Below are 23,463 nucleotides of genomic sequence, written 5' to 3' on the forward strand. Positions count from 1 at the left end.
TATATATATATATATATATATATATATATGGCATTTAATTCAGAGTGATAAGCTTTAGGTCTTGCAGTTTTCTGAGGCCATGAACATGTCATGCTCTCACTTCTCGTCGGCGGTTCAGGTGTTAGTGCTCCACTAAAATAACCCTGCTGTTCATCACTGCCTGCCCTGATCCCAAAGGTGTGTATGTGTGTGCACACACACATATGTGCATGTGTGACTGTGTGGTGATTAATGAGCTACAAGCCCTGATTGATTGTTCAGATCATAGAAGGGACACAATGTTGAGGAGACACAGACACACCAAGTGTTGATGGGCTGTTGCAAAGCCCTCACTCATGCAAATATGTGAACGTGCCCACACACACACACACACAATCTCACAGGAATCAGCCTCTTGCACCTTCCAGAGGACAGATGTTGCAAACTGGCTTAAAGATTGCAAAAAGGAAGGAGTCTAATGCTATAGATATGTATATATATAGGAAGTTATATCTTAGATCTCATTACTGTTTTTATTTTACATTTTATTGTTGGATGTAACTGGGACTCTGTGTACATTATTTTGTTCCACCACATGTACCACATGTGGTGCAAAAGACAATAAAGAATATCTGAATCTCTGAATCTGAATCTATATTTAAATATGAGTTCTTCAATGAAAAACTTTGAAAAAAGCATAATTAAGGTGTTTTATGGGAGGAGGTAAAGTTGAAGAAGAGAGAGACTGCACATGAAGAACAACTGCAAGTCAAAATATTCAATATGCAGCCTGGGGTGTGCACTGCAGACCCCTTTTCTTCTCATTGCTCTTTAAGGCGATGCAATCAAAAGATGAGCACTATCTGCAGGTAAAGGTTCTTGAACACAAAATCAAGTTGTCTTCTTCCTTTAGGCCTTAGCAGTGAATGCATGAAACAACCTACCTCTTTTTTTTTCCTTTTTTGTCATAAATGTTTCTTTAGTGAAATGGGTTATTGTGACCTGAATCCACTTTGCAGTGTTTGTCATTTGATTGAGTTATTTAAGTTGATTTACATCAATAAACGAAAGCTTTCTCGGATCCAATGCATCGCATTTGGAATTTCCTATTTTGCAACACAAACACATGCAAAAGTGTGGATGCTTACACACACACACACAATCATGTTTTCTCCCCACCCCCCGAAAGCAGTCCGATAAGGTTGCTTATCAGAACAAAAAGGGAAGAAAGGAAGGTGAGGCGATGGGGTGGCTGTTTGATAATGGCTTTCACCAAATCCCTCTTCTGTCACAGATTAAAATGCCTGCTTGAAGAGCATTAGCAATCTTTCTTTTCATCTGTCTCCTCATTTTTTTCTCTGTCGGAGAGTGCCATCGGATTTCTGGGCCAATCTATTGTCACAGGCCTGCCACACACACAAGGAGAAGTCAACCTCAATCTGATAGGCCATTGTCTTATTCTTCCCATCGCTGATTCCTGCTAGAGGTATTGATCGCGAAGCTGCACCCTCCCTCACTTCTCATCACATCTTTCTGTGTAAGGGAGGGTGTTTAATGTGTGTTTATGTTTGTGTCAGTCAGTCTGATGGAAGATGTGGACCCTGTCCCATTGGAAGAATCATTCCTGAAGAAAGAAATGACCAAAACTCCTTTATTTTTTTTATTTTAATTATGTAATTCCAACACAAATCTACAGCAGATTGTTTGTGTGATGGCGATGGAACTGACTCCCACCTATAATCTGGTCAGTCCAGGTATCAAGAGATCACAGAATAAACCACTCAAGAATCATGTCACTGCTCTCCCAGTAGACGCCTCCACCTCCCATTGCCTCCTCTCTACTCTTGCCCCTCCTATGTCGTGCCTCACAGGCCCATCTGTCACCCCTCTATAATTATGAGGAGTGAGAGTAATGTGTTGCAGTATGAATAGGATTGTCGGACTGATTGTGATGTATAGTCTTTCATTACCATGTCCAGGCCTGTGCCCTTCGCCATGTAGGAAATCCTATTTAGGCCCTAATTTGGGAGCCTCCCCGACCGTCCCACCTGATAGCAATCACACACAGTAATTGTGTGCTGGGGCAACTGACAAGAGTGGAAGCAGAGATGGAGGGAAAGAGAAAGAAAGAGGGATTAGAGGAGAATGAGGAGGGGGGAGTAGGTCCTGACAGTGATATATCTACATAGTTTGGTACATTATTTAAGTCGTCCTCTGCAGAATATGTATGTTTTCAGGTATACAGTGCATATGCTTATTGTAGTGAGGTTCATCAGCATGAGAACCGTTTAGTAAGCCTGAATGTGTTCATATGCAAGATTTGATGGGATTTTATAATGGACATTCCTCTCTCATTCCTTTTCAACAATGCTACATGGCTAATTGGGAGGAGAGCTCGTGCTAACTCAATAATTATGATTTATGAGACAATCTCCAATGGATATCGCGCATTCTCCCCCTGATTCAATGACAACATGTAACCAGCCCTCTAGCCATCAATATTTGTGCATATTCTACGTCAGACTTGTTAACTTTTTTAATATTTCATTTGTCCTGTTAAAAAGGGGAGCGACACTCTGCACCAACATTTATGCAGATCTGCCTCTACTTATAGGCTCCAAGATAATGAATGTCTAATTGACTCATTTAAATAGTGTTTGCCTGCAGGAGGGCCTTTGCATTAAATGTTTGATTGCCCTCATATTAACTGCCATTAATCCCCTCTGCTCTTAATAAGGACTTTATGAGACTTTCTTAAAACTTCTCATCTACCTCGCTGTTGCATAATTAAGTAGAATATTCAAAAATATGGAAATGAAGAAGCTTGCAAGATTTGACTAATGGTCTTTGTGCTCCAGAATTCTAATTAAAGTCAAATCTTTGTATTTTTTAGCGCCTCACTGACTCATGGCTCATTAGCTTGGGTCAATACGGGTCGATAGATACAGTTAACTCTTCTCTGCCCATGAGTCTGCTTTTAACCCATTTGATGAAACTAATAACAGCTCCGATGTTGTTTGCTGACACGTGGTATAGTCAGGCACCGCAGTGTTGTTTAAAGAAAGATATACTGCGCGGGGCGAACTTTTGACAGCCATTACAAACTGTCACTGTGCCAGAGCGGGTGAGAGACACAAACTTGTCTGTGTTTATAGCTTAACTGATCCTCTTATTCCTGCTACTCCTCCAGTCCCTCTGCTTTGCCCTAATCTCTCCGGTGGTTTTACTGGCCCGGGATGACAAATGGGAAGGAGAGGCCAGCCAAGCGTGGGCTGTGTGGAGAGGCTCAGGCTGGGGGTCTTACTAAGCCCCCCTCGGCTCCGCCTTGGATCATCTCTGACATGGCCTGTGTTAACCCCAAGGCTGGAGACAAGACACACATCCTGTCACAAACCCAGGTATAAGATGTGCAGGAACCACACATACATGCACCGGATTGATTTGTCTCGCAGGCACCTTGAGCTGCTGCACAAACACACACCCACAGCCTCTCACACCTCTCAGCTCCTCCAACAATCCAGGGCAGGTTTGGGGATGTCATCTCAGTGCCGGTGTCACCAGATAAAACCCAGCCATGCAGCTCTATTTTTGTATACACACAGTCCAACTTAATAAGAGCATGAACTAAATGACGGCAATGTAATGAGTGGGCTGTGTGGCTGTACCCAGAGCTGTGACACTGACAGCGCAGGAGAATGTAATGCATCGAAGCCTCTTCTACACCCCCTACTCTCTTCTCGGGTTCGCTCCATGCTCCTCTGCGCCCCACTGCCTTTCAGCCACGGGATCAGCTGCAGGCACTAATGAAACGTCAGTCAGGTAATTGAGGCTCTGGTGGTGGCGGGCCAGCCAGGCAAAGTAGTCAGCGTGTGTGGGTGATGACACCAGGACGTCTAGCTGCTGCAGTATCTTACCAACCCCCTATGGAGCATCACATGAACTGCTTCAGGACTCAGCTGGTTGGAAAACATCGTGTTTATGCCAACAGACCCCGATTTCCTCCTGGTTTGTGGAACATGGATATGCGAGTGATGAGAACTAACTGGTGAGTTGAGTCATCAACTTGACCAGAGATTGTTAACCGGTATGGTGAAAGCTTCTGTTGGTGAGGGGGATGTTCTACTGAAAGCATTATTGGAGGAGTCATAGGTTAAAATCCTTTGTTATTGCACCCCAGAGTGATGTTCCCATCCCTTCCCTCTGCTGACCTGCTCAACAGCCCTAGTGAGTTATGGGTAATGTTTAATTCCCTCACTGTGACAGCTGTGGATCCACATGGTAAATTGGATTTTTTTTCTCTCTCCCTCCTTCTGTTGCAATTGTACTTGTGCAGTTAAAGAGAGAAAGAGACATTCATTGCGCTGCTTTGGCGAAGTAACTCTGTCACATATTGTTCAGATTCTCTGTCTCTCGCTGACAAATCAAATCAAACTGGTTTGTCTCTGAGCGCCAAAAGCAGAGCAGAGTGGAGCTCAGACTTCCCAACCTGGCTTTTTTTAGAGTCAGCATGCAATTACAGGTTTGAGCATGTTTCACCAGTTTTGTCCTCCCTGCACTGGCTCCCTGTGCATGTCAGGATTGATTTTAAAATTCTCCCATTAGCCTTTAAGTGCATTAATGGTCTTGCACCTTCAAACCTCTATGACCTGAGATCATCAGACCAGCTGCTTTTGGTTTTATCAAAAACCAGAAGCTTAGAGGAGATTGGGCTTTTCCTGACATTGGCCCTAAACTCTGGAACAATCTTGCCCATCAACATTACTCCCCGTTTTTACATCTCTCCTAAAAACACACCTGTATTCATGGATACTTAACACAGTGATTTGATTTACTATTTCATTGTTTATCATTGTTTTTGTGTTTTTATGATATATATATATATATATATATAACGCACAAAAATGTGTTGTTTCTCTTTCGACTGCTCCACTCAGCTGGGGGTCACCAAAGCCAACTCATGAGATTTGGAAAAGATTTTACGCTGGATGTCGTTCTTTCCTGATCCAACCTGGACTCGAACTTGTGGCCTCAGGATTACAAGATGGTGGAACTGTTTATTGTTTTTTATCATCTCACCTGCACTGAAATCTCTCTCAGTATATGCTCCTTAGTTTTTAATGTTTTTGCCAGTCCCTTCATCTTCTGGTGGATTTCTAGGTTATTATTGCACACTGTCATGTAAAATGAGTGATCATATATGTGTGTGTGTGCACTTGTGTTTTTGCTTGTCTGTTTTCTTAGCTAAATATTTCAAATATCACTGACCAGACTTTAATACAACGTACAGAAAGTAACAAGTGTTGGAGTTAACACAATTCAAGATGGCTACAAAAGGTACAAAAGGTCTTAACAAACACAACTCAGTTGACAAATACTGAGTTAAAATATAATGTGGTAGCTGCCGAGTCATGCCCAACACACACTTTGATTAATAGATCACTGAAATATTTGTTTTAAACCTCTTGAATGCAAAATGGCCGGTGATTCAGCTTCATTACCTTCATGTTTTTTGGACAGTTATATTTTAATAAACTATTCACATAAACATATGTGGATCAGGCTGAACCTTTATCCTAAATTACAGCACAAAGATCTCTCAAACACTGAATTTAACTAGAACAAAAAGTGATTCTAACTTGCACTGCATTTTTACTGGCAAGTCCGATTTGTCCTTTATAAATCGTTCATCTCACACTCCCCATCCTGATCAGGTAGGGCAGCATGAAAGACAGATGTCCCAAAGAGAAACACAGTTCTGGAGAAAAAGAAGTCTAGATTTAGTCACTCTGGCCTCTCTACTCCACTTCTCTCCTGCTCCCTGAATGTGGAGAGTGGACAGTGGGGTTAATGCCTAGCTGTAAGCACTGCTTAGCACTAGTGATGGGGTTTGTGCTGCAGCAGGCCATCCCCCACCAGCAAAAGCAGGAAAAAAATCCAGTGGAAATGACATCTACTGTCCAGCCCTGTGGGCACTTTATTTTCTTCCCACCCCCCTTTTGTTGCAGCTCGGAATCCCAGAGGGCACAGGTGGATTTGATGTGGAACGATGATTAAAAGTTTTCTCCCTCAAGGTGACCTAAATACATATGGAGGTGAAAGTCAAAGAGACGGGAAGATGGGAGAGGGGCATGAGGGCCAAAGTCTGTTTTGGGCATTTTTATGACACATATACAGTAAGTGCCAAACGCTAGAGGAAATCCTCACATTAATGTACAATTCCTACATTTCTACCTTCTAGTAATCAGTGATTGCATGTGACATAATGGGTATAAAGCACTTTGCCATAGAGGAATCTAATCATTGACACATCAGCGGGTACCTCGAGGCGTGATGTATTTCAGCAGCGTTCTATCATATCTGCTATTACCTGCCGCTGCCCACTTTATGTCTCTCACTTCACATCTTTTCTCTTAACTGTGTTTTCAATCACCTCCACCAGGTTCCCCAGCTCATGCAGCAGAGCGACACCGACAGTGACGTATGCCTGCGATTAGCCTGGCTACAGTTCAATTATGATAAAAAGCCAGCGCACCTCTTAGGCCGTGATTAAAGCCTCAGCCTGGCTTTGATAAAGAGATCCCAGCTCTGCCACATTATAAGACAGTCTCCAGTAGTGTTCTGCCTCATGCTTTTCACATCAGTGTAACAGAACTGTAGCCTGGATGGAGTTTATGTCAGAAAGAGCCAAACTGGGGTTACTGGGTTTATCATTCACACTTGGCTGATGATACGTTCCTGTTTTCTATTTGCACTAGTATTTATTAATAACCTCCACATCCTTGATGTCTATCTTATGAGATCTACCAAATAACTTAAGATGGCTTTAGACACTGAGAGGTAGAGAAGCCCTAGTTTTGATAAATGTATGAGCAGTGATGAAAAGAAGATATCAGAGGGGCATGAAAAGTGAGGGGAGGGGGGGAGCATTAATCCAACAGCAGGATGTTGGAGAGAGAATGAAAGACAGAGAAGAAGGGCTGAAAGAGGGAGAGGGAGAGGGGAGCAGGAGGAGGAGGAGGAGGCAAAAGAAAGATAGCCTCTCGGCTGTGTTCTGTCAAGGGAGAAATTACACATTTACGGAGGTTTTTTCAGGCAATGACCGCTTCCATAGATCAAACCACTGGATTTATGAGCCAATTTTCAACATGAAATATAGACACAGAGAATCCATTTTATCCATGTTTACTTGCCTTCTCTCACTCTTCCTCTCTCCATCTCAATCAAAGGGACAGCGATGTGGTGATGGGCTTGCTGCTGTAACCTCAGCGGCGCTCATTAAGCTGTAAATAAAAATCAGATTGATTGCACTGATTAGATTATGCAACTTCTAAGTGCATTGCCTACGAAAGTTGGGAAAAGGTTCTGAAAGAAAAATGCTGATAATTAGCTTTTTATTTTATTTTCTTGACTACCTTTCTGCTCTCTTCAGGTCGAGGGAGAGGTTGTGCCTCAAATGGAGGAGTTCAAGTATCTTGGGGGTTTGCTAAGGAGTGAGGGAAGAATGGATGAAATTGACGGATTGGTGCAGCGTCCGCAGTGTTGAGGACTCTGTGCCGGTCCGTTGTGGTGAAGAGAGAGCTGAGCTGTAAGGAAAAGCTCTGTTTATCGGTCAGTCTACATTCCCTCACCTGTGGTAAGGATTCTCCCTGGGTGCCTCCCTAGGGAGGTGCTTCAGGCATGTCTGACTGGGAGGAGACCCCGGGGAAGACCCAGGACACACTGGAGAGACTGTCAGTTGGCCTGGGAATGCCTTGGTCCTCCCAGAAGAGCTGGAAGAGGAAAGAGATGTCTGAGCCTCCCTGTTCAAGCTGCTGCCCCCACAACCTGACTGTGGAAGCAGAAGATAACGGACCTTTAGCTAAATCACCTAAATAAAATGTTACTTTGTAATACAGTAATGAACATCCATTCGTTATATTTACCCACTTCTTCTATTTAGGGTCGTGGGGGTCACTGGCGCCCATATCCAGCAGTCACTGTGCGAGAGGCAGGGGACATCCTGGACAGATCAGTTACACAGAAACAAAAAAAGACAACCATTCACGCTCTCACACCTAGGGACAATTTAGTTACCAGCCTAACATGCATGTTTTTGGTCTGTGGGAGGAAACCGGAGTACATGGAGAAAACCCACACATGCACGGAGAGAACATGCAAACTCCACCAAAAAGGTACCCCGTCAGGATTCGATCCAGCAACCTTCTCACTGAGAGGCAGCTCTACCAACTGTGCAACCCCCAGAAATGACCATAACACATAAATCAAGGAGACCTGGAGTCAAATGTTATACAAATAATGAACTCATCACTAAACCAATTATGTTATCAACTCACCTTTAATGCTGGTGGATGACAAAATGTTTGATTTTGTCAAAATTGAAAAAAAAAGTAAAATAAAATTTTAAAAGTGTATACAGTAATTGTTTTATCAATTTGCTCGTTTGATTTGCTTATTAGCAATCTTGTTTATTTTAACCATTGCTTTTCTGCATCTGCATTTTCCCAAATTTCCACATTACATAATGTTTACAAGCTCTTGTTTTGAATGCTTATGGATAAACAAACATATCTTTCACCTAAATTTTTCTTTCAGGTCCAACTTCACCTTATGTCTAATATTTGTCTACTGGTTTGCAAATCCATTTGTGTACAGCTATAAAAAATAAAGTACTTGTAAGCCCACATCACAGAGCTCCTCTCTTCAGGCAAACATATCCACAATTTGCATAGAAATTAATGTCTAAGGAGGCTAAACACCATAATTGACAAGCAATTAGCAACATTATGAGGGGGAAACCTAATGAAGTTTCAGTGGCAGTGCTTAATTATCATATTAATGAAGTCATTAGTTGTCACTTAACTTAGATGGCAGGTAAGGTAAGAATGTCAGGATCAAACAATTTCCTGAACAAATGTGTATTCAACACCTATTACCCCTAAGTTAAGACCCTCTGAAATGGAGCGACAAAAAAGTTGAAATGTTAAACAACGCAGGGCACAAACATGTTCTATGTGCAGTTAGAAAAAAAAAAAGGACTCTTGATATTTATTGAACAATTGACATCCTCAAGCTCACCTGAGGAGAACAAACATAAATTGGCCTCTGTAGTCCAACATAAAGAATGGAAACATGAAAGTGCCCTCCATGAGAGAACAAAAGGCACTGAAAGACCCGGTACTACAGGCTAACACGAAAACACATTTCCTGTAAACACTATGGGATGATTAGACTACAAAAAAACATCAGATGGCTCAAATGAGTACAGCGATTCGAGGTCCTCCCACTCCCCGACTCTGTTGTTTCATTCCAATTCATTTCAATTACCCAGTCATTCCCACCTTCTTCACCCCGTCCCGATTAGCTCAGCCTGGCAATTTACAGTTGCTCTTGCCTCATCTATGGCCAACCGGTTGGAGGCAGGGAGACGAGCCGTAATGGAATGGAATGTCACTCAGTCATTGCCTTTGTCACAGCCAGATGAGGAGGATCTGGAGAGGTCTCGTTAGCAGGTGAGAAGTTGTGTGTCAGTGGTGCATCTGCAATAATGTGGTGACCGGCTCAGTTGTGTCGGTCTCGTCCAGCCATAATGCTCATGGGCACTCCACCGTCATCAGAATAAGTAACACAGTCATTTGTCCTCCAGAGTGCACAGGCTGCGGTTCCCATCAAGGCTTCTTCACTTTCTTCACTGAAGATGAGCTGGAAGCCGATTCTCTCCGTTTGCGCTGCAAATGGAATTCACAGAGAGTCATGTTGCAGTGTGTCAGAGCTCATCTTCTGTGAAGGACTAAACACATTTAGGCAGTTGATAACAGGCACGCCTTCTTATAAATGGCTTTAAATTTTGTATACTTTCATCACTTCAGGTCTAAAAGGGTTAAACTGTTATAATGTGACAACTTCAATCTTTTTTTTTTTTATTGTCAATGTGAGCTCATACATATAAACCCTAGATTGCTCCCTGCCTTCTCATAACATATCACATCTAATGATAGAAACAAACCTTTGGAATCAACTACAATTACAGCAAATACTTGATTTTTAACCGATTTATCATTCAAAGTCTCCTGTAGATTGATCCTGTGTTACGTTTTTTTGCAACACACAAATATCAGTAGTTTCTCAAAAAATATATACTAATATTTAGCAATCATAGGTTAAGTTTTGACTGCACAATACTAGGTAAACAAGCAACTGATGTTGCGATGGCAAAATCACCTACAATAAACCCCCATTTTCAGTTCCTGTCTCATTTCTTCTTATCTCATAGCTCAAAAGGCTTCCCGTGTACTTTTTTTATTTTAAAGTGCATACAGTATCTTCACTTGGTTACTGACAAAGTCTTTTTTTAAATAACGTCTTAGTACTGTGCACTGACCGAGTTAGGGGTAAGAGGTGCACCCACAACATCAATGATCTGCTCCTTGGGTTCCAACTTGATATCATCTGCGCTGGGCCAGGACTGAGCTTCAGCTCCAGGGGCAGATGACGTACTGTTTATGGCACTGATCTCCCCACTCTGTTGGACGCCTGCTGGACCTCCACCTGTGGTACCTCCGCAGCTGGCTGCACTGCCAGCTTTCAGCAGGGCCTCATAGCGATGCCGAAGCATCTGTTGCTCATATTCACAATTGCTGTGGGCCTGCTTGAGTTCATACAACAACACCAGGTCGCTACGAAGTTCGTTGAACATCTGTACGATCTCCTCCGTAGGCATGGGGTTAAGATCTATATCCAAAGAAAGAGGCAAGATGAGATCAACAAAAGATTTTCATTTTTAGAAGTTTACAATAAGGAGGATGTCTTACACTGTTTCTTACAATATTTGATTCAGCACCTGATGCACCATACAAGGGTGCAAACAGCTGAGATTTGCAACACATTTTTTACCAGTTTAATTCTGCTGCTAAGTAAATTTAAAGGACAATGCAACAATATTGACTACTAAAACACAAAGATAACACTTAAAAGCTATTGCATGTAGTTCAAGTGGCGTTGGTGTTAAACCACAACTTACATGCGCCATTTTTTCTTAAATGCCTATATATTTCTTGGATTTTTCCGTTTCACAGTTCTTAAAAAAAGTGGTCTTTTTTTTCTGATGCACTATAGCCAATATTTGGTGCAGAGAGATGTTGAAAATATAAAACTCTGCAATGTTAGTAAATTACTAATGTTTATTCATACTCACCCACTCCTTGGTCTGCCAGAATCTGCTCAATGGCCTTGATCTTTTTCTGGCCGACTGAGCTTGGCAGTTTCATCTGAACAACACAAACACACAGAGAAACACACACAAACACAGGGCTGAGATTTAAGGTACTAGAAACATGAGGATAAACAGCCTCACCTCAGAGCTTTTAATTCGTATGAAATGCACTTCAGTGGGCCAGATCAAAACGTCTTTATCCACTGAACTCTATCTGACTGATTAGCTACAGGGCTCTCCACTTCTTTAGCTGTGCTAATGCATTTTCCATTGAGAGCAGCAGCTCCTCATCAGTCTTTAAGATGAATAAGGGTCATCTTGCTGGTTTTACAGATATTAGCTCTTCAGGAACATATTTAATCATTGCAGCAATAATAAAGAGATAGGTACCTAAAGTCAACCCCCAGTTAGTCACATAAATCACCTGCAACATAAAGCTATCATTCTTCTGATGTTAATACTGGGTAAAAAAAAAAAAAAAATGTTGATCTTTCACAACATTTAATTTTTTTTAATAATTTTAAAGTCAAATCCACAACACAGAGTTTCTGTATTTGATAAAAAGCTACAGAAACATTCTCGATCTGTGCCGTTTCAGCTTCTCTTTTTGTCTGAGAGAAATGTTTTTAAATTCTCAAATAAGGATTATGGAACTAAGAAGAGATTTAAAATTGACACCGTGACTTTGTTTTGTGTTTGTAACACACCTGCGAGGACACACACTCACCCTCTGACTGCGCAGTGTGACACCTGCTGATTTGAAATCTGGGAACTTGATGCCAGCAGTCTCAGGAACAGCCTGGAACAAAAAGATAAATATATAAAAAATGACAATAAGCACGTCTTTTTTGAACTTTGGAGGGACATGGAAAATATAATTTAAAGACTTGGATCTTAATCTAGCTTTCATCTGATGCTTTTATACAATTAAACACAAACCTAGACACATGAAAATCTCAAGGTCATCACTGTTTACACAAAATATGAAACGATTTATTAAGTTCAAAGATACGTAAATAAAATCTATTTTTTTAAGTAATAATGCTTTTTGCATCGTTTTTCAATTATTAAGAATTTAGAAAAGAAATGAACAACTTTGCTCACGCACCGGTTTTTCTGTTTCTCTCTTTTGAGGAAGTTTCTTCTTAGAAACCCTCTTTTCCGCTCGCCTCAACTCTGTGGTTGTGTCAGCTGCTTTTATGAGCTTCTGCAGATCCTGGGCTTTCTTCTCCCGTTCTTTCTTCCTGTTCTCAATCTTCCTTAGCTCCTGAATAAGATACTCTTCTTCTGCCACCTGCAGGGAAAGCAAAGAAGGTGCAATTTTTATACTTGAAACCATTAAACGAGTTACAAACATTGCAAACAATGACATTTGGAGTGTCTTTTTCTGGTTTTAGTAATTTTACAGTTATTAGCAGCTGCATTACAACACTCATCTAATTTGAAAGTTACTAACTTGCTCAGGTGTGCGGTTAAACAGCTTCTCCAGTTGCTCTTTGCGGCGCTTTTCATGGCCGGCATCAAAGATGTACATCTTGGGCTCTGTCCCAGATGCTGCCCTGATCTTGTTCAGCTTACCACAAATATTATAGTATCGTTCTTTCAGGTCCTCTATGGAGCGTTTCTAAACATTTTAAATGGAGGAAAATTAACACAAATATATGCCTTAGTTTTGGGATTTCTTTTTCTTCTGTAATAGTTCAGGAGGTAAGGGATTGAGCAATTACCCTGAACTGCTGGTAGTCATAGCGATCATGCACAACTACAAAACGTAAGTCAAAGCGCTTGCACAGGTCAAACAGGTGGTCTGTCTCGGCTTTAGTCCAGCCATCATCATGGAGATGGATTTGATACTCTTGCTCAGAATATACTGGCACTTGCACTGTCTAACAAAGAAAACAGAAAATAAGAAGCAAAAACATGTGAGGCAAGTCAAAGAGAAGAAAACTAGATGGGTTGTTGTAAGTATGTATATACATATTTATATACACTTTGTATTTGTACTACAAAACAGACCAGCCAATCTTACCTTGTTAAAACGAGCAAAAGGGTAATCCTTGCCTTCTTCTGCCATTCGTCTCCAGTGGTGGAATATGGCTCCATCTTTGCGAGCTGGATTTGTGAAAGGCATCCACTTCCAGGGACGAACCTTTTTACATCCAAGCTTGGCCTTGACAGTCCTATAACCTTGAGTCGTGTCGCTAGGCAGCAGAGGAGGTGCATCTCTGCGGATAAACAAGAAAAGTGTGACTAAATTTCCAAAAAGCGCAAACATAAATTGTGATATTGTCTTCAAGAAATCTAGTTATAAATAATTACAAAAATTGTTATGCATGCTTCTACAACTGACAATTTTGCGTTAAACTTTTTTTTTTTTTTTGAATAACACACTTCTTATCTGAATACAGCAGTGCATAAACCTCTCTGTGCATTCCTTCAGGTCTCTTGAAGGTCAGAGTCTCTGTTGCCTTCTTGCTTTTTTTCTGCAGCGAGAGAAACAAAATACAGAAAATTAGAGTGAAACAAACAAAACAAAAAAATTAGCACGCAATGTGTCATCCCTTATCGACTTAGCCTATTGTTTTCCAAATACAATTAAATTCAATGGATAACAGGGTTAAGTAAAGCACGCGATAGAATTGTTTCGTACCTTATCCGAGTTGATGAGGTCTTTCTTGCTGATGGGACCATCGTTCTCCCCTCCACCCAGTTCCAAAATATCCCGAACATCAGCACCAGTGGTCATTGTTATATTATATTTGGTATGTTGCCTATAAACACACTTCACAACCTGTCAAATGTGGATACCGTTCATTCTTTACTAGCGCTCATTCATTTCGATCACGATGCTAGCTAAAATGCTAAACTTACGGAATTATTTCGCCAGCTACTTTGCTTTAAAGACCTGGAAATATGAAGTCGATAGTATTGTTATATTTGTTTCATAATATTACCACTTAAGTATAGGAAAGATACAAATTGCACAGATGGCAAGGAAAAACACGATCTATTGATGTAGGTTCGGTAGCTATGGTGCGTTAGCTAAAATGGATTTTACTTCCGCCCAAGGCTCACTGACTCAAAAATGGACAGTCGCCACCTAGTGGCATGGCTGAGTCTACGACGTTTTATTCTCAGCGTTTTTATTTGTTTAGTGGTTTTTATTACTGGTGCAGAGCGTTTATGATTTAAAAGGTGTGTTTGTGAAGAAGCGTCACCCACTTGTATCATAGAAAAACTTGTGTACTCGTAGTTTTTTTCCCTCTTCAACTACACAACACAACCATTACAACTCTATGGGAGAATTTCCATACAACCTTCTTTGTTTTCTTCAAGTGCAAAATATTATTTTTAGAAGCACCAATCAGTAAAATTTTTAAATATATACATTTGCTTATGTTGATTCAGCGAATAATAAGAGTTTCATAAATATTATGTTGTTATTATATTTTGGAGATGAGTGCACTTATTTTGAATGTCATTTACCGGAAGTGTTTCCTACTTTTTTTTTAATTGCGCAGCGCCGTAGTCCGCCATTTTCGTAATAGTCAAGAACGTTTTGTGCTATTACAGCCGGTCGATTCCGTAATAACAATCATTTTATTTTAGTATAACTAATCGCGGTTTGATTAAGTCCTCATTCGCAATAAAAATGTCCAACGAGCAGGAAGAAACGATCAACTCTGCAGCCGAGTCGCAGCAGAAGGGGTGAGTCGATGTCTTTGTTTGCGACTAGCTAGGTTAGCCAACCCCTACCCACTTCAAATATTTCGTTGGGTGTCACTAGTTTAAGCAGAACTAATATAACGCTTGTTTTGTTAACCAAAATGTGATAAGATATAATTTCAGTTCGTTGCGTCTTGTTCGGTTTTATTCATCCACCGACTAGTCACTTGTGCATGCGGGTCCGTGTAATTACTGGAGATATCAGTCTATGAAGGTCGATTCGAAGTTTGGGATAAAACAAGCTCTTCAGAATGATTAATTTCAAGAAAATAATGGGTACCAAACCTTTTCTGTGCGTTCTTATCTAGATTTTCCTCTATTCGCTTAGTAGAAATTAAAGTGAGGCATAGGGGCCTTCTTCACGCCGCCATGTGACCTCGTAGTAGCCATTTTTGTTCAGCCATGAACAAACGAACTACAGCCCTGCTAGGTGTCCAAGCTAATGTGCAAGTTACATTTAAAAAATACGCAGCAAATTTATGAGTTTTAAGTACACAGGAGAACCATGCAGTTAAAGTGCTTTTGTTTCACTTTATGCTTTTTAAAAGCCACTTTAATTTAGATTATTCACTTAGATATTCCAGCTATTTGTAAGTGTATTGCAGTGTAGGAATGTGCGATATGGCATAAAAATCATATCACGATATGTATTGTGAAGGGTGGCGATAACAATATATATCACAATATGATTTTGGTATAAAACTTGGAATAGGAATGAAAAAAAAAAGCATAGGGTGTCCTTTTGCCATCATTTATTTTGAATTAAGAAAATTCCACTACTGGTCCAGAGTTTTTAAACAATAAACAAATCAAGTATTGGGCTTCTTTCTTGAAGTGCAAAAGATATCAAATGTAGTTTTAGCCATATGTTTTAAACAAAATAATATGTTGTTATCTCAACAGTTTCCAGTCTTCTCACTTAAGAAATGAACAGCAACAGAGCAGCATTTTACACTGAAACACTTCACCCTCCAAACCTCTAGTTGGCGCCTCCTTCAGCTTTAATGGAGAGCTGACACAAAATGAATCTGTGGCTTTGACCAGAGGGTCTCGCAGTAAAATCACACAACACGGCATTCTTTTCACAGATCAGAGAGCAGGTTTCTCTAAAGCGGACCAATGCTTACTTTAACTTTTTATGATTTTATATGTACAGCACTTTGTGGCAGCTGTGGTTGTTTTAAAGGGCTTTATAAATAAAGTATTATTATTATTATTAACTTTCAAGGGGGGGGGGGGGGGGTTTTCGATGGAACGCAGCGTTTTGCATATCCGTCCGAATACGGCAAGCTGGCTATAGTTAGCTTGTAGCTCTCGAAGAAAATACTTTTAACACCACTTACGCACAGTTTTCAACAACAAAAAAAAGTAACGATTAAATCTGACAACTCTGATTTTACATCAGACACAGCATTACTGCGGTTAGCCGGTAAAAGACAGATCTCTATCGTAGGCTAAATTTCTAATCGTTTCTACCGTGTACCGTTTATATCACGCATTCCTATTGCAGTGACTTTTTTATTTATTCAGACGAGTAACTAATATGGTTTAATTATTTTCTTATTTTCTTTATGCAGAGAAATGAATGGAACACCCAAGAATGAATCCATTCAAAGCAGGAAGGAGAGACCCCAGAAGAGAGGTGGAGGTGGTCGTTTTGAACCTTACGGCAATGTCAACAAAAGATACCGTGTCTTTGTCAGTAACATCCCCTATGATGTAAAATGGCAAACCCTCAAAGACCTGATGAAAGAAATAGGTAAGGTGTTTTAGGAATTGCGAGGCACAAACCGATGAGACTTGACCATGATATAAAAAGTAAATAAGGGTCAACATCCAGGGTCATTTTGTTTGACCGCTTCATTTTTGAAGAAGTTTTGGGAGTGGAAGTTTTCTTGAACAAAAGTTTTGGACTATGATGCTCTTACATGTCCAACAACTAACTGGATGCTGCAAACTTGTACCAGTGCTGTGAACCTGGATGTCAGATTGAATAGAGCTACATTAAACCTTTGAGGTTTTTGCGAAACAAGGTGTAAAACAGGTGTCCTAACTTGTAAAACTCATGGCTTGGGATTTTGAATGGGAATTTGAGATGTTTATTCTCTACTGCTAATGGAAAAATTTAGTATTTTTTTTGTGTGTGTAGTTAAATCATTTGGCTTTGAAACAAGGAATAGATTCATTTTCTTTGGAATATGTAATTATTAGTAAATGTTGAGGCTGTGATGTTACATTGTTGAAACTTTTAATGTTTTGTGATGTAGCAACATTGAATTCCTCAAATAGTTTAGTATTTACTTACATGAAGAGTTGTTTAGTTATAGGATATTGAGAAATATCAACTGAATCATTCATTTCAAGCTAAAAGGAACATTTGCTTCAAGTTATGAAGGGAGTCACTTTGAGGAGGAGGACATGGTATTCGTTTGATGTCAACTGTTGAGTTAAATTGCATTTTCTTTTTTAGGTGTGACCTTGACAAGCAAAGTTTTCTCAGCAGATCTCCATGTTGTGCCACGCACAACTATTTGCGGGGGCTTTCTTTGGGGTACAGGTCTACAAAATAAAGCAACTTCTTTTGTACTGTCCTTGTCTTCAGAGGTTCGGTCACTGATGTACATTTGGTGAACAGACACGTGACCTTGAACATTGATGTGGCTGGGGTTGATGTTGAACCGAAATTCTGATCGCTAAATATGTAATGTTTTATTTTTTGAATTTTATGAATTATTTAACTTCAGGAATATTGTTAAAGAAGCATCCTTCTTCTAAGAGGTGGTCATCAAGATTATCAGTACTTTTTTCAGCTTATGGAAGAGTGGTTTGAAGGTTAAAATGGTCAAATTTGACAAAAGTGCATGTACGGTTGAACTGAAATGGTCTGAAGGGTTGTATGGGGTTTTCCTAACGTTAAAAGGTATGGTCAATTATCTTATGTAGCATGTGGTGTTCACCCTATTATGTCGAAATAGGAAGGCTGTTGAACATTTTAACACCTGGTTTCCTCTTGGTGTTTTGAGAGCATTCTACCAAGGACAGACTAAGAAGTTTTATTAAATTCTTTGTTAAAAAAAATTGAGCTTATTTTTTGTAGACCTGTACCATATTGTGCTGCTGAGGTGAATGGGGAAGGCTGAAGACTAGCCGTCTGAGCTCACTGTCAACGGCTGCCCTCCTTGTTTCTACTCTAAACCCCCATTGTTCTCTCGGCTTCTCTCCCCTTGGTGTGTGTCGTCTCTGGAATCTGATTTTTAGTGGGTGAGGTAACATACGTGGAACACTTAATGGACGCAGAAGGCAAATCCAGGGTAAGTGCAAATACATACAAATTTATGATTAAGCCTAGACGAACCTGTGTTTGTCAGCTTTGGGTCTTTATTTACGTTGTTGGGAATTGTTCAGATAAAGAATCCCGGTGGAGTTTCCGACATGGTGACATGCTAGAGGTGTGTTTATTTGGTGTCGTCTGTGGCACTGATTAGAGGCCATCATTAAGGGTTGATGTTCTTAAATAGTACTTCAGCTTTTCTTGTATTCAATCCCGTGGATTACATTAGCTGTCAATGTCCCCTTTGGTTGCTGAAATTGCTCCTTATGATCTTAAGGGATTTAGTTGGCAAGAGGTTGTTACAAAGATGTTAGACGGTTTGTTAAACACAACCAACTAATAGATTGGTTTTACTGGGGAAAATGGCTCTCTAATATGTTAATTGTGTGCCCCATTCTCATTGTGGAGTTTCTTCCCTTTGGATGTTTGAAAACTGCCCTCGACTTTTACTACAGTTGCCTTTTATCAGTGACTGGGTGAAAAAAAGTACATTGTGTGTAGTTGTTGCCAAGGCTATATAGGCTTGTGTGTTTAAATTTTGCTTGAGCATGACATTTTTTGTTTTACTACATGTCATTTAGACTTTTAAAGGTTACATCTACTAATTGTCATTGTTTTTACTTTGCATTGGCTGTTCTGATTGCTACAATCAAAAAGGGTTGTGCGTAAGTACATTGAATTTATTATTACAATTTCCAACTGTAGTTCTTTATATGTGCGAGTTTAATTACCGGTAAACTAAATCTAGTCCTGCTTAGACTGTACAGCTACCTGCTAAACCAGAATGCAATACACATCCATTAGTTTTAAGTTGATTTCTCTCTTTTAGGGTTGTTGAGTTTAGGACTGAAGAACTAATGAAGAAAGCCGTGGAAAAGGTCAACAAGCACAACCTCAATGGGCGACCCCTTAAAGTGAAAGAGGTACATTGCATGGAAAAATGAGAAAAGCAAATGTTGGTGGTTTTTGCAATTGTGGTTATATTTTAATTGTAGATTGTCTTGAGATGATTTTTTTGTTTTTGTTTGTTTTGTTTTATAGGACCCTGATGGTGTCATTGCCCACAGAGAAATGAACAAGTCTCATATTGGGGGTCCCCCAGGAGGCCGTGGTGGAATGGGGGGTATGGGTGGTATGGATCGAATGGGTGGTATGGATCGAATGGGCGGTATGGATCACATGGGTGGTATGGATCGCATGGGAGGTATGGATCGCATGGGAGGTATGGATCGCATGGGCGGCATGGATCGTATGGGCCCAGGACCAGGACCAGCTGGCCCCATGGTCAACATTCCTCCCAGCCTGATGAACAACCCAAACATCCCTAACGAGATCATTGTCGGTCTCCAAAATGGCAGGATTGGAAGCACTATTTTTGTGGCAAATGTGAGCTCCTTATTTTTGTTGTTTTTGTCATCATTTTGAACAGATTTTAAGTTTTATAACATGAAATCTCTTAAAGGAGTAAAAGTAATTTTAAAATTTAATTTGAATCAGAAACCTAAATAAAATAATACAAACCTGGAAAACAACTGTTTTCGTTCAAAATCATCCATAACTATTTCAGCTTTGAAAGTTGTATTAATTGGGTACAAAACATATGAAAGTTATCTCATGTGAAATTGTCTTGTATTTTTCTGCTGACAGCTTGATTACAAAGTTGGATGGAAAAAGCTGAAGGAGGTGTTTGGCATGGCAGGTGTGGTGGTAAGGACAGACATTCTGGAGGACAAGGATGGAAAAAGCAGAGGCATGGGCACAGTCACATTTGAAATGCCCATTGAAGCTGTCCAAGCTGTCTGTATCCTTTAATATATGCTAAGGATTGTCTTGTGTTTTAAATCAAATTTGTTTTTCATTCCTATTTCATTTTTTGTGTGTGTGAATATTCCTTAGTAACTTTGCAGCTATGTTCAATGGACAAATCTTATTTAACAGAATTATGCATGTTAAACTGGTACGTAGTTGCTTTTCTTTTTTAGTTTTTCAGACCATTTTATGATCAGATCAATAGCATCATTTAAATGAGGCGTTTTGTTTTGTTTTTTTAACAGGATGAAAAATCCATCCCCAAAGATTTTGGTCAGTCAGACAGAGCGGCTGCACTTCCCCGTAAGTATACACCAAGCTTTAATTTTAGAGTAGAACAACAAAAAAGTCTCAGTAGTGTGTTTTTGATATGCATAGAGAGATAACATACGTTTTCAAGAATCTAATAAAGAATTATTTCACAATGATTTATCTTTATTCTTGATCTTGCAGCAGTCCCAGCTGAATTCATGCAGCTCAAAAACTTCACTTAGTTTTCTGTAACTACAGACAAGATCGTTAAATCTGATCAACGTAAAAAGCATCGTATTGTGTACATTTGAATAAGAGTTAATCATTTGGCTTTATGATTGTTCATGTTTCTCAGGGAGAAAATCAACCACCTTATTTACCTGCTTAAAAATACACATTTTTAATATTTTTCCACAAAAAGCTAGTCAGTCTTTTCGAGCTGTCTCAGCCTGAAATAAAATATCTAATGTAAATGATTTGTTTTTAAAAGCTTCAAAGGTTTTTTTGTTTAAAAAAAACAAAACTACCGGTACACTATTTTTTGACAAAATAATTGTAGTAATTTTGAAAAGGTGAAAACTGATTGACTGACTGAAGAAGTCTTTTCGGATGAAAGATGAAACGTTTCTACTTTCTTTTCTTTCTTTTTTTTTGAATGTCCAGAGGACCAGACTCCTGCTAGATCCACTGAAATCGGTCATGTGACTATCACACACCTGTGTGTTGATTAGCTCCTAAAGAAGAAAAAAAAATTGTCAAAGTAGGCGGTGCCACACTTGAGTAGGTGGTGAAATCGCTGCCTTCCACCTGTTATTAAGAAGGAAGTGTTGGCACCATTTTTGCATCACTGTAGAAAACGTAATTGAATGTGTATACACAATGCACCAATGTTGAGGTTCATTAAAGAACTTTCCATGCAATGTGTAACAGTTGTGAACGATGAAATGTATCCAATTAGTATTGTCAACCATACATGTTTTTTTTATGTTGAAAAGATGTACAATTTTACCCCTTTTCTTCCTAACCAGGTGGGCTAAGCGGTGTTGGTTTGGGCCTTGGACCTGGTGGTCAGCCTATTGATGCAACAATGCTCAACAGAGGTGGTGGTGGTGGTGGTGGTAGTGGTGGTGGAGGGATGGGAATCATGGGCCCTGGAGGTAACTATTATAGTGTTTTTATTTATTTATTTTTAATTGTAAAAAAAAATTCTTGCTACTCCTAAATTTTAAATCACTGGAGTGCTCATTGTCACTGTTTTCATGTGCAGGAGTGGATGGAATGGGGTTTGGCAACATGGGAGGTCGCATGGGAGGAGGAGGTAAGTTGATGTCATTATGTGCTTTACTATTTTGTATAATCACTTTCAACCACTTGTTTCTCTGTTTCAGGAATGGACAACTTTGGCGGAATGAACAACATGGATCGTTTTGGTTCCTCAGGGATGGGGCGAATGAATGGTAAGTAGATATTGTGACATTATGAACACTAAAACAAGCATGGAGCTTTTCACGTTGTGCTGGATGTTTCTAATGGTTTCATATCTTGTGTTGTCAGAGATGGACCGTGGGATCGGTGGCTCTTTTGACAGGGACTTTGGACGAAATGAAATGGGAATGTCTCGCAATAATTTTGGAGATTCCTTTGAAAGAGGAATGGGTTAGTACTTTCAGGATTTGTTTAAAAGCTGTAAATCTCTCATGTTCATTTAATCACATCTTGTGTTATTTGTTGGATTTCTCTTGTAGGGAATTCCCTGGGTATGGATCGCATGAACTCTGGAATGGACCGCCTTGGAAGTAACATGGATCGCATTGGTGGGATGAGCATGGACCGGACGGATCGTGGGTCTGACCTGGACCGGCTGGGATCTGGGTTCGACCGTATGAGCTCAGGGATGGACCGGATGGGTTCCAGTATGGATAGGCTTGGACCAAGCCTCGATCGTATGGGATCTAACATGGATCGCATTGGCCCTGGGGGATTTGACCGGCTAGGCCCATCTAATATGGATCGCATGGGGTCCAACGTGGATTTTGGCTCCACAGTTGGCATGGATCGCATGGGCAGCACTGGACTCGACAGAATGGGAAGCAACTTCGATCGCATGGGATCTGCCGGAGGCCTTGACCGCTTTTCCTCTGGTGGCTTTGACCGCATGGGCTCTGGGATGGACCGGATGGGATCTGGAGGTGTTGGTCAGTTTGATCGCTCTGGTGATATGGATCGTGGGTTTGGAGGAAATTCTTTCGGGGGAGTTGGAGGGCCTGGAATTGGGGGAAGCAATCTCAGGAAAGGATGCCAGATCTTTGTCAGAAATGTAAGTGCACACATTCTGTTCATTCTAGAGCTCCCTGTTGATTTTGAAGATATTTAAATTGGATTTTGTTTTTCAGCTACCATTTGATTTCACCTGGAAGATGCTGAAGGACACGTTCAATACATGCGGTAAAACAGCTTTTGTTGTTTCTCAAAAATAAATGAGATTTATGTTTTCCGATCCAAAGTGTAGGTGTGTTGCTTGGCTGGGAACCTGAAAGTGCATAGTTCAATTTAAAGTGGATCCTGTTAGCAATGCTCTTTTTATATTAAGAACCTTTTTATATCAACAAATTGTATAACTAGGATTTAAAATTTCTGAAAGCAAAATCTAAAAGCGTTGACCTGAGACATCTTTTGTGCGACATGTTGGGGTGGGGGGGGTGACGCATAAACAGTAAAAAAAAAGTTGTTTTCAAAATAAAAGTCACACATTTTTCATTTATTTATTTATTGTTCCTGTGCAGGGATTGTCCAGTATGCTGATATCAAGATGGAAAATGGAAAATCCAAGGGCTGTGGTGTGGTTCGCTTTGACAACCCTGAAACTGCTGAGCGTGCCTGCCGCTCCATGAACGGCTATCGCCTGAACGGAAGAGAGATTGATGTTAGGATTGATAGAAACGCTTAATTCACACATGTCACATCTGACAGTTTTAGTCAGCAATGTCTAATTACTCTGCAAGGTCAGAATTGTTCTCCATATTTGGTTTAGTAGATGTTAGTGAAAATTATTTTAGTTGGTAACTTGTCCAAGTTAATGTTTTTAGTTTATACTCATATTGGTATTCTGTGTTTTAGAGAACAAACTTTTAATTCTTTTTTGTTTGATTATGCTTCA

General features: G+C 40.1%; 2 protein-coding genes across 2 annotated transcripts; one reads left to right on the forward strand and one right to left on the reverse strand.

The window, feature by feature from the left end:
- Positions 1-9,200: 9,200 nt before the first annotated feature.
- dmap1 (DNA methyltransferase 1 associated protein 1) lies at positions 9,201-14,219 on the reverse strand. The gene is made up of 10 exons (XM_037674632.1): positions 13,839-14,219; positions 13,580-13,671; positions 13,218-13,413; positions 12,916-13,074; positions 12,645-12,812; positions 12,297-12,482; positions 11,916-11,987; positions 11,171-11,243; positions 10,358-10,707; positions 9,201-9,704 (listed from the first exon to the last, which is right to left on the reverse strand). The coding sequence occupies exons 1-10, from the start codon at positions 13,932-13,934 to the stop codon at positions 9,645-9,647; spliced, it is 1,452 nt and encodes a 483-aa protein (XP_037530560.1). The 5' UTR covers positions 13,935-14,219; the 3' UTR covers positions 9,201-9,644.
- Positions 14,220-14,687: 468 nt separating this feature from the next.
- Positions 14,688-23,463, forward strand: hnrnpm (heterogeneous nuclear ribonucleoprotein M). Its single transcript, XM_037698082.1, has 16 exons — positions 14,688-14,896; positions 16,492-16,673; positions 18,173-18,225; positions 18,903-18,910; positions 19,075-19,168; positions 19,287-19,631; positions 19,893-20,046; positions 20,153-20,202; positions 20,300-20,357; positions 21,335-21,463; positions 21,574-21,624; positions 21,695-21,763; positions 21,861-21,962; positions 22,052-22,623; positions 22,700-22,751; positions 23,090-23,463. The coding sequence occupies exons 1-16, from the start codon at positions 14,841-14,843 to the stop codon at positions 23,251-23,253; spliced, it is 2,139 nt and encodes a 712-aa protein (XP_037554010.1). The 5' UTR covers positions 14,688-14,840; the 3' UTR covers positions 23,254-23,463.

This window comes from Nematolebias whitei, chromosome 3 (assembly GCF_014905685.2).
Source record: "Nematolebias whitei isolate Nwh7 chromosome 3, NemWhi1, whole genome shotgun sequence".
In the NCBI taxonomy this organism is placed as follows: Eukaryota; Metazoa; Chordata; class Actinopteri; order Cyprinodontiformes; family Rivulidae; genus Nematolebias; species Nematolebias whitei.

What these genes read in the sequence shown, in the direction of transcription:
- dmap1 (XM_037674632.1), bottom strand. Translation starts at nt 13,934, where the DNA reads ATGACCACTGGTGCTGATGTTCGGGATATTTTGGAACTGGGTGGAGGG. An exon ending in TTAACCGCACACCTGAGCAA is followed by an intron (nt 12,483 to 12,644) that starts GTTAGTAACTTT and finishes CTTTCCCTGCAG; the next exon opens with GTGGCAGAAGAAGAGTATCT. An exon ending in AGAGAGAAACAGAAAAACCG is followed by an intron (nt 11,988 to 12,296) that starts GTGCGTGAGCAA and finishes TTTTTGTTCCAG; the next exon opens with GCTGTTCCTGAGACTGCTGG.
- hnrnpm (XM_037698082.1), top strand. Translation starts at nt 14,841, where the DNA reads ATGTCCAACGAGCAGGAAGAAACGATCAACTCTGCAGCCGAGTCGCAG. An exon ending in GAATTATGCATGTTAAACTG is followed by an intron (nt 20,203 to 20,299) that starts GTACGTAGTTGC and finishes TTTTTTTAACAG; the next exon opens with GATGAAAAATCCATCCCCAA. An exon ending in AGGTCGCATGGGAGGAGGAG is followed by an intron (nt 21,625 to 21,694) that starts GTAAGTTGATGT and finishes TCTCTGTTTCAG; the next exon opens with GAATGGACAACTTTGGCGGA.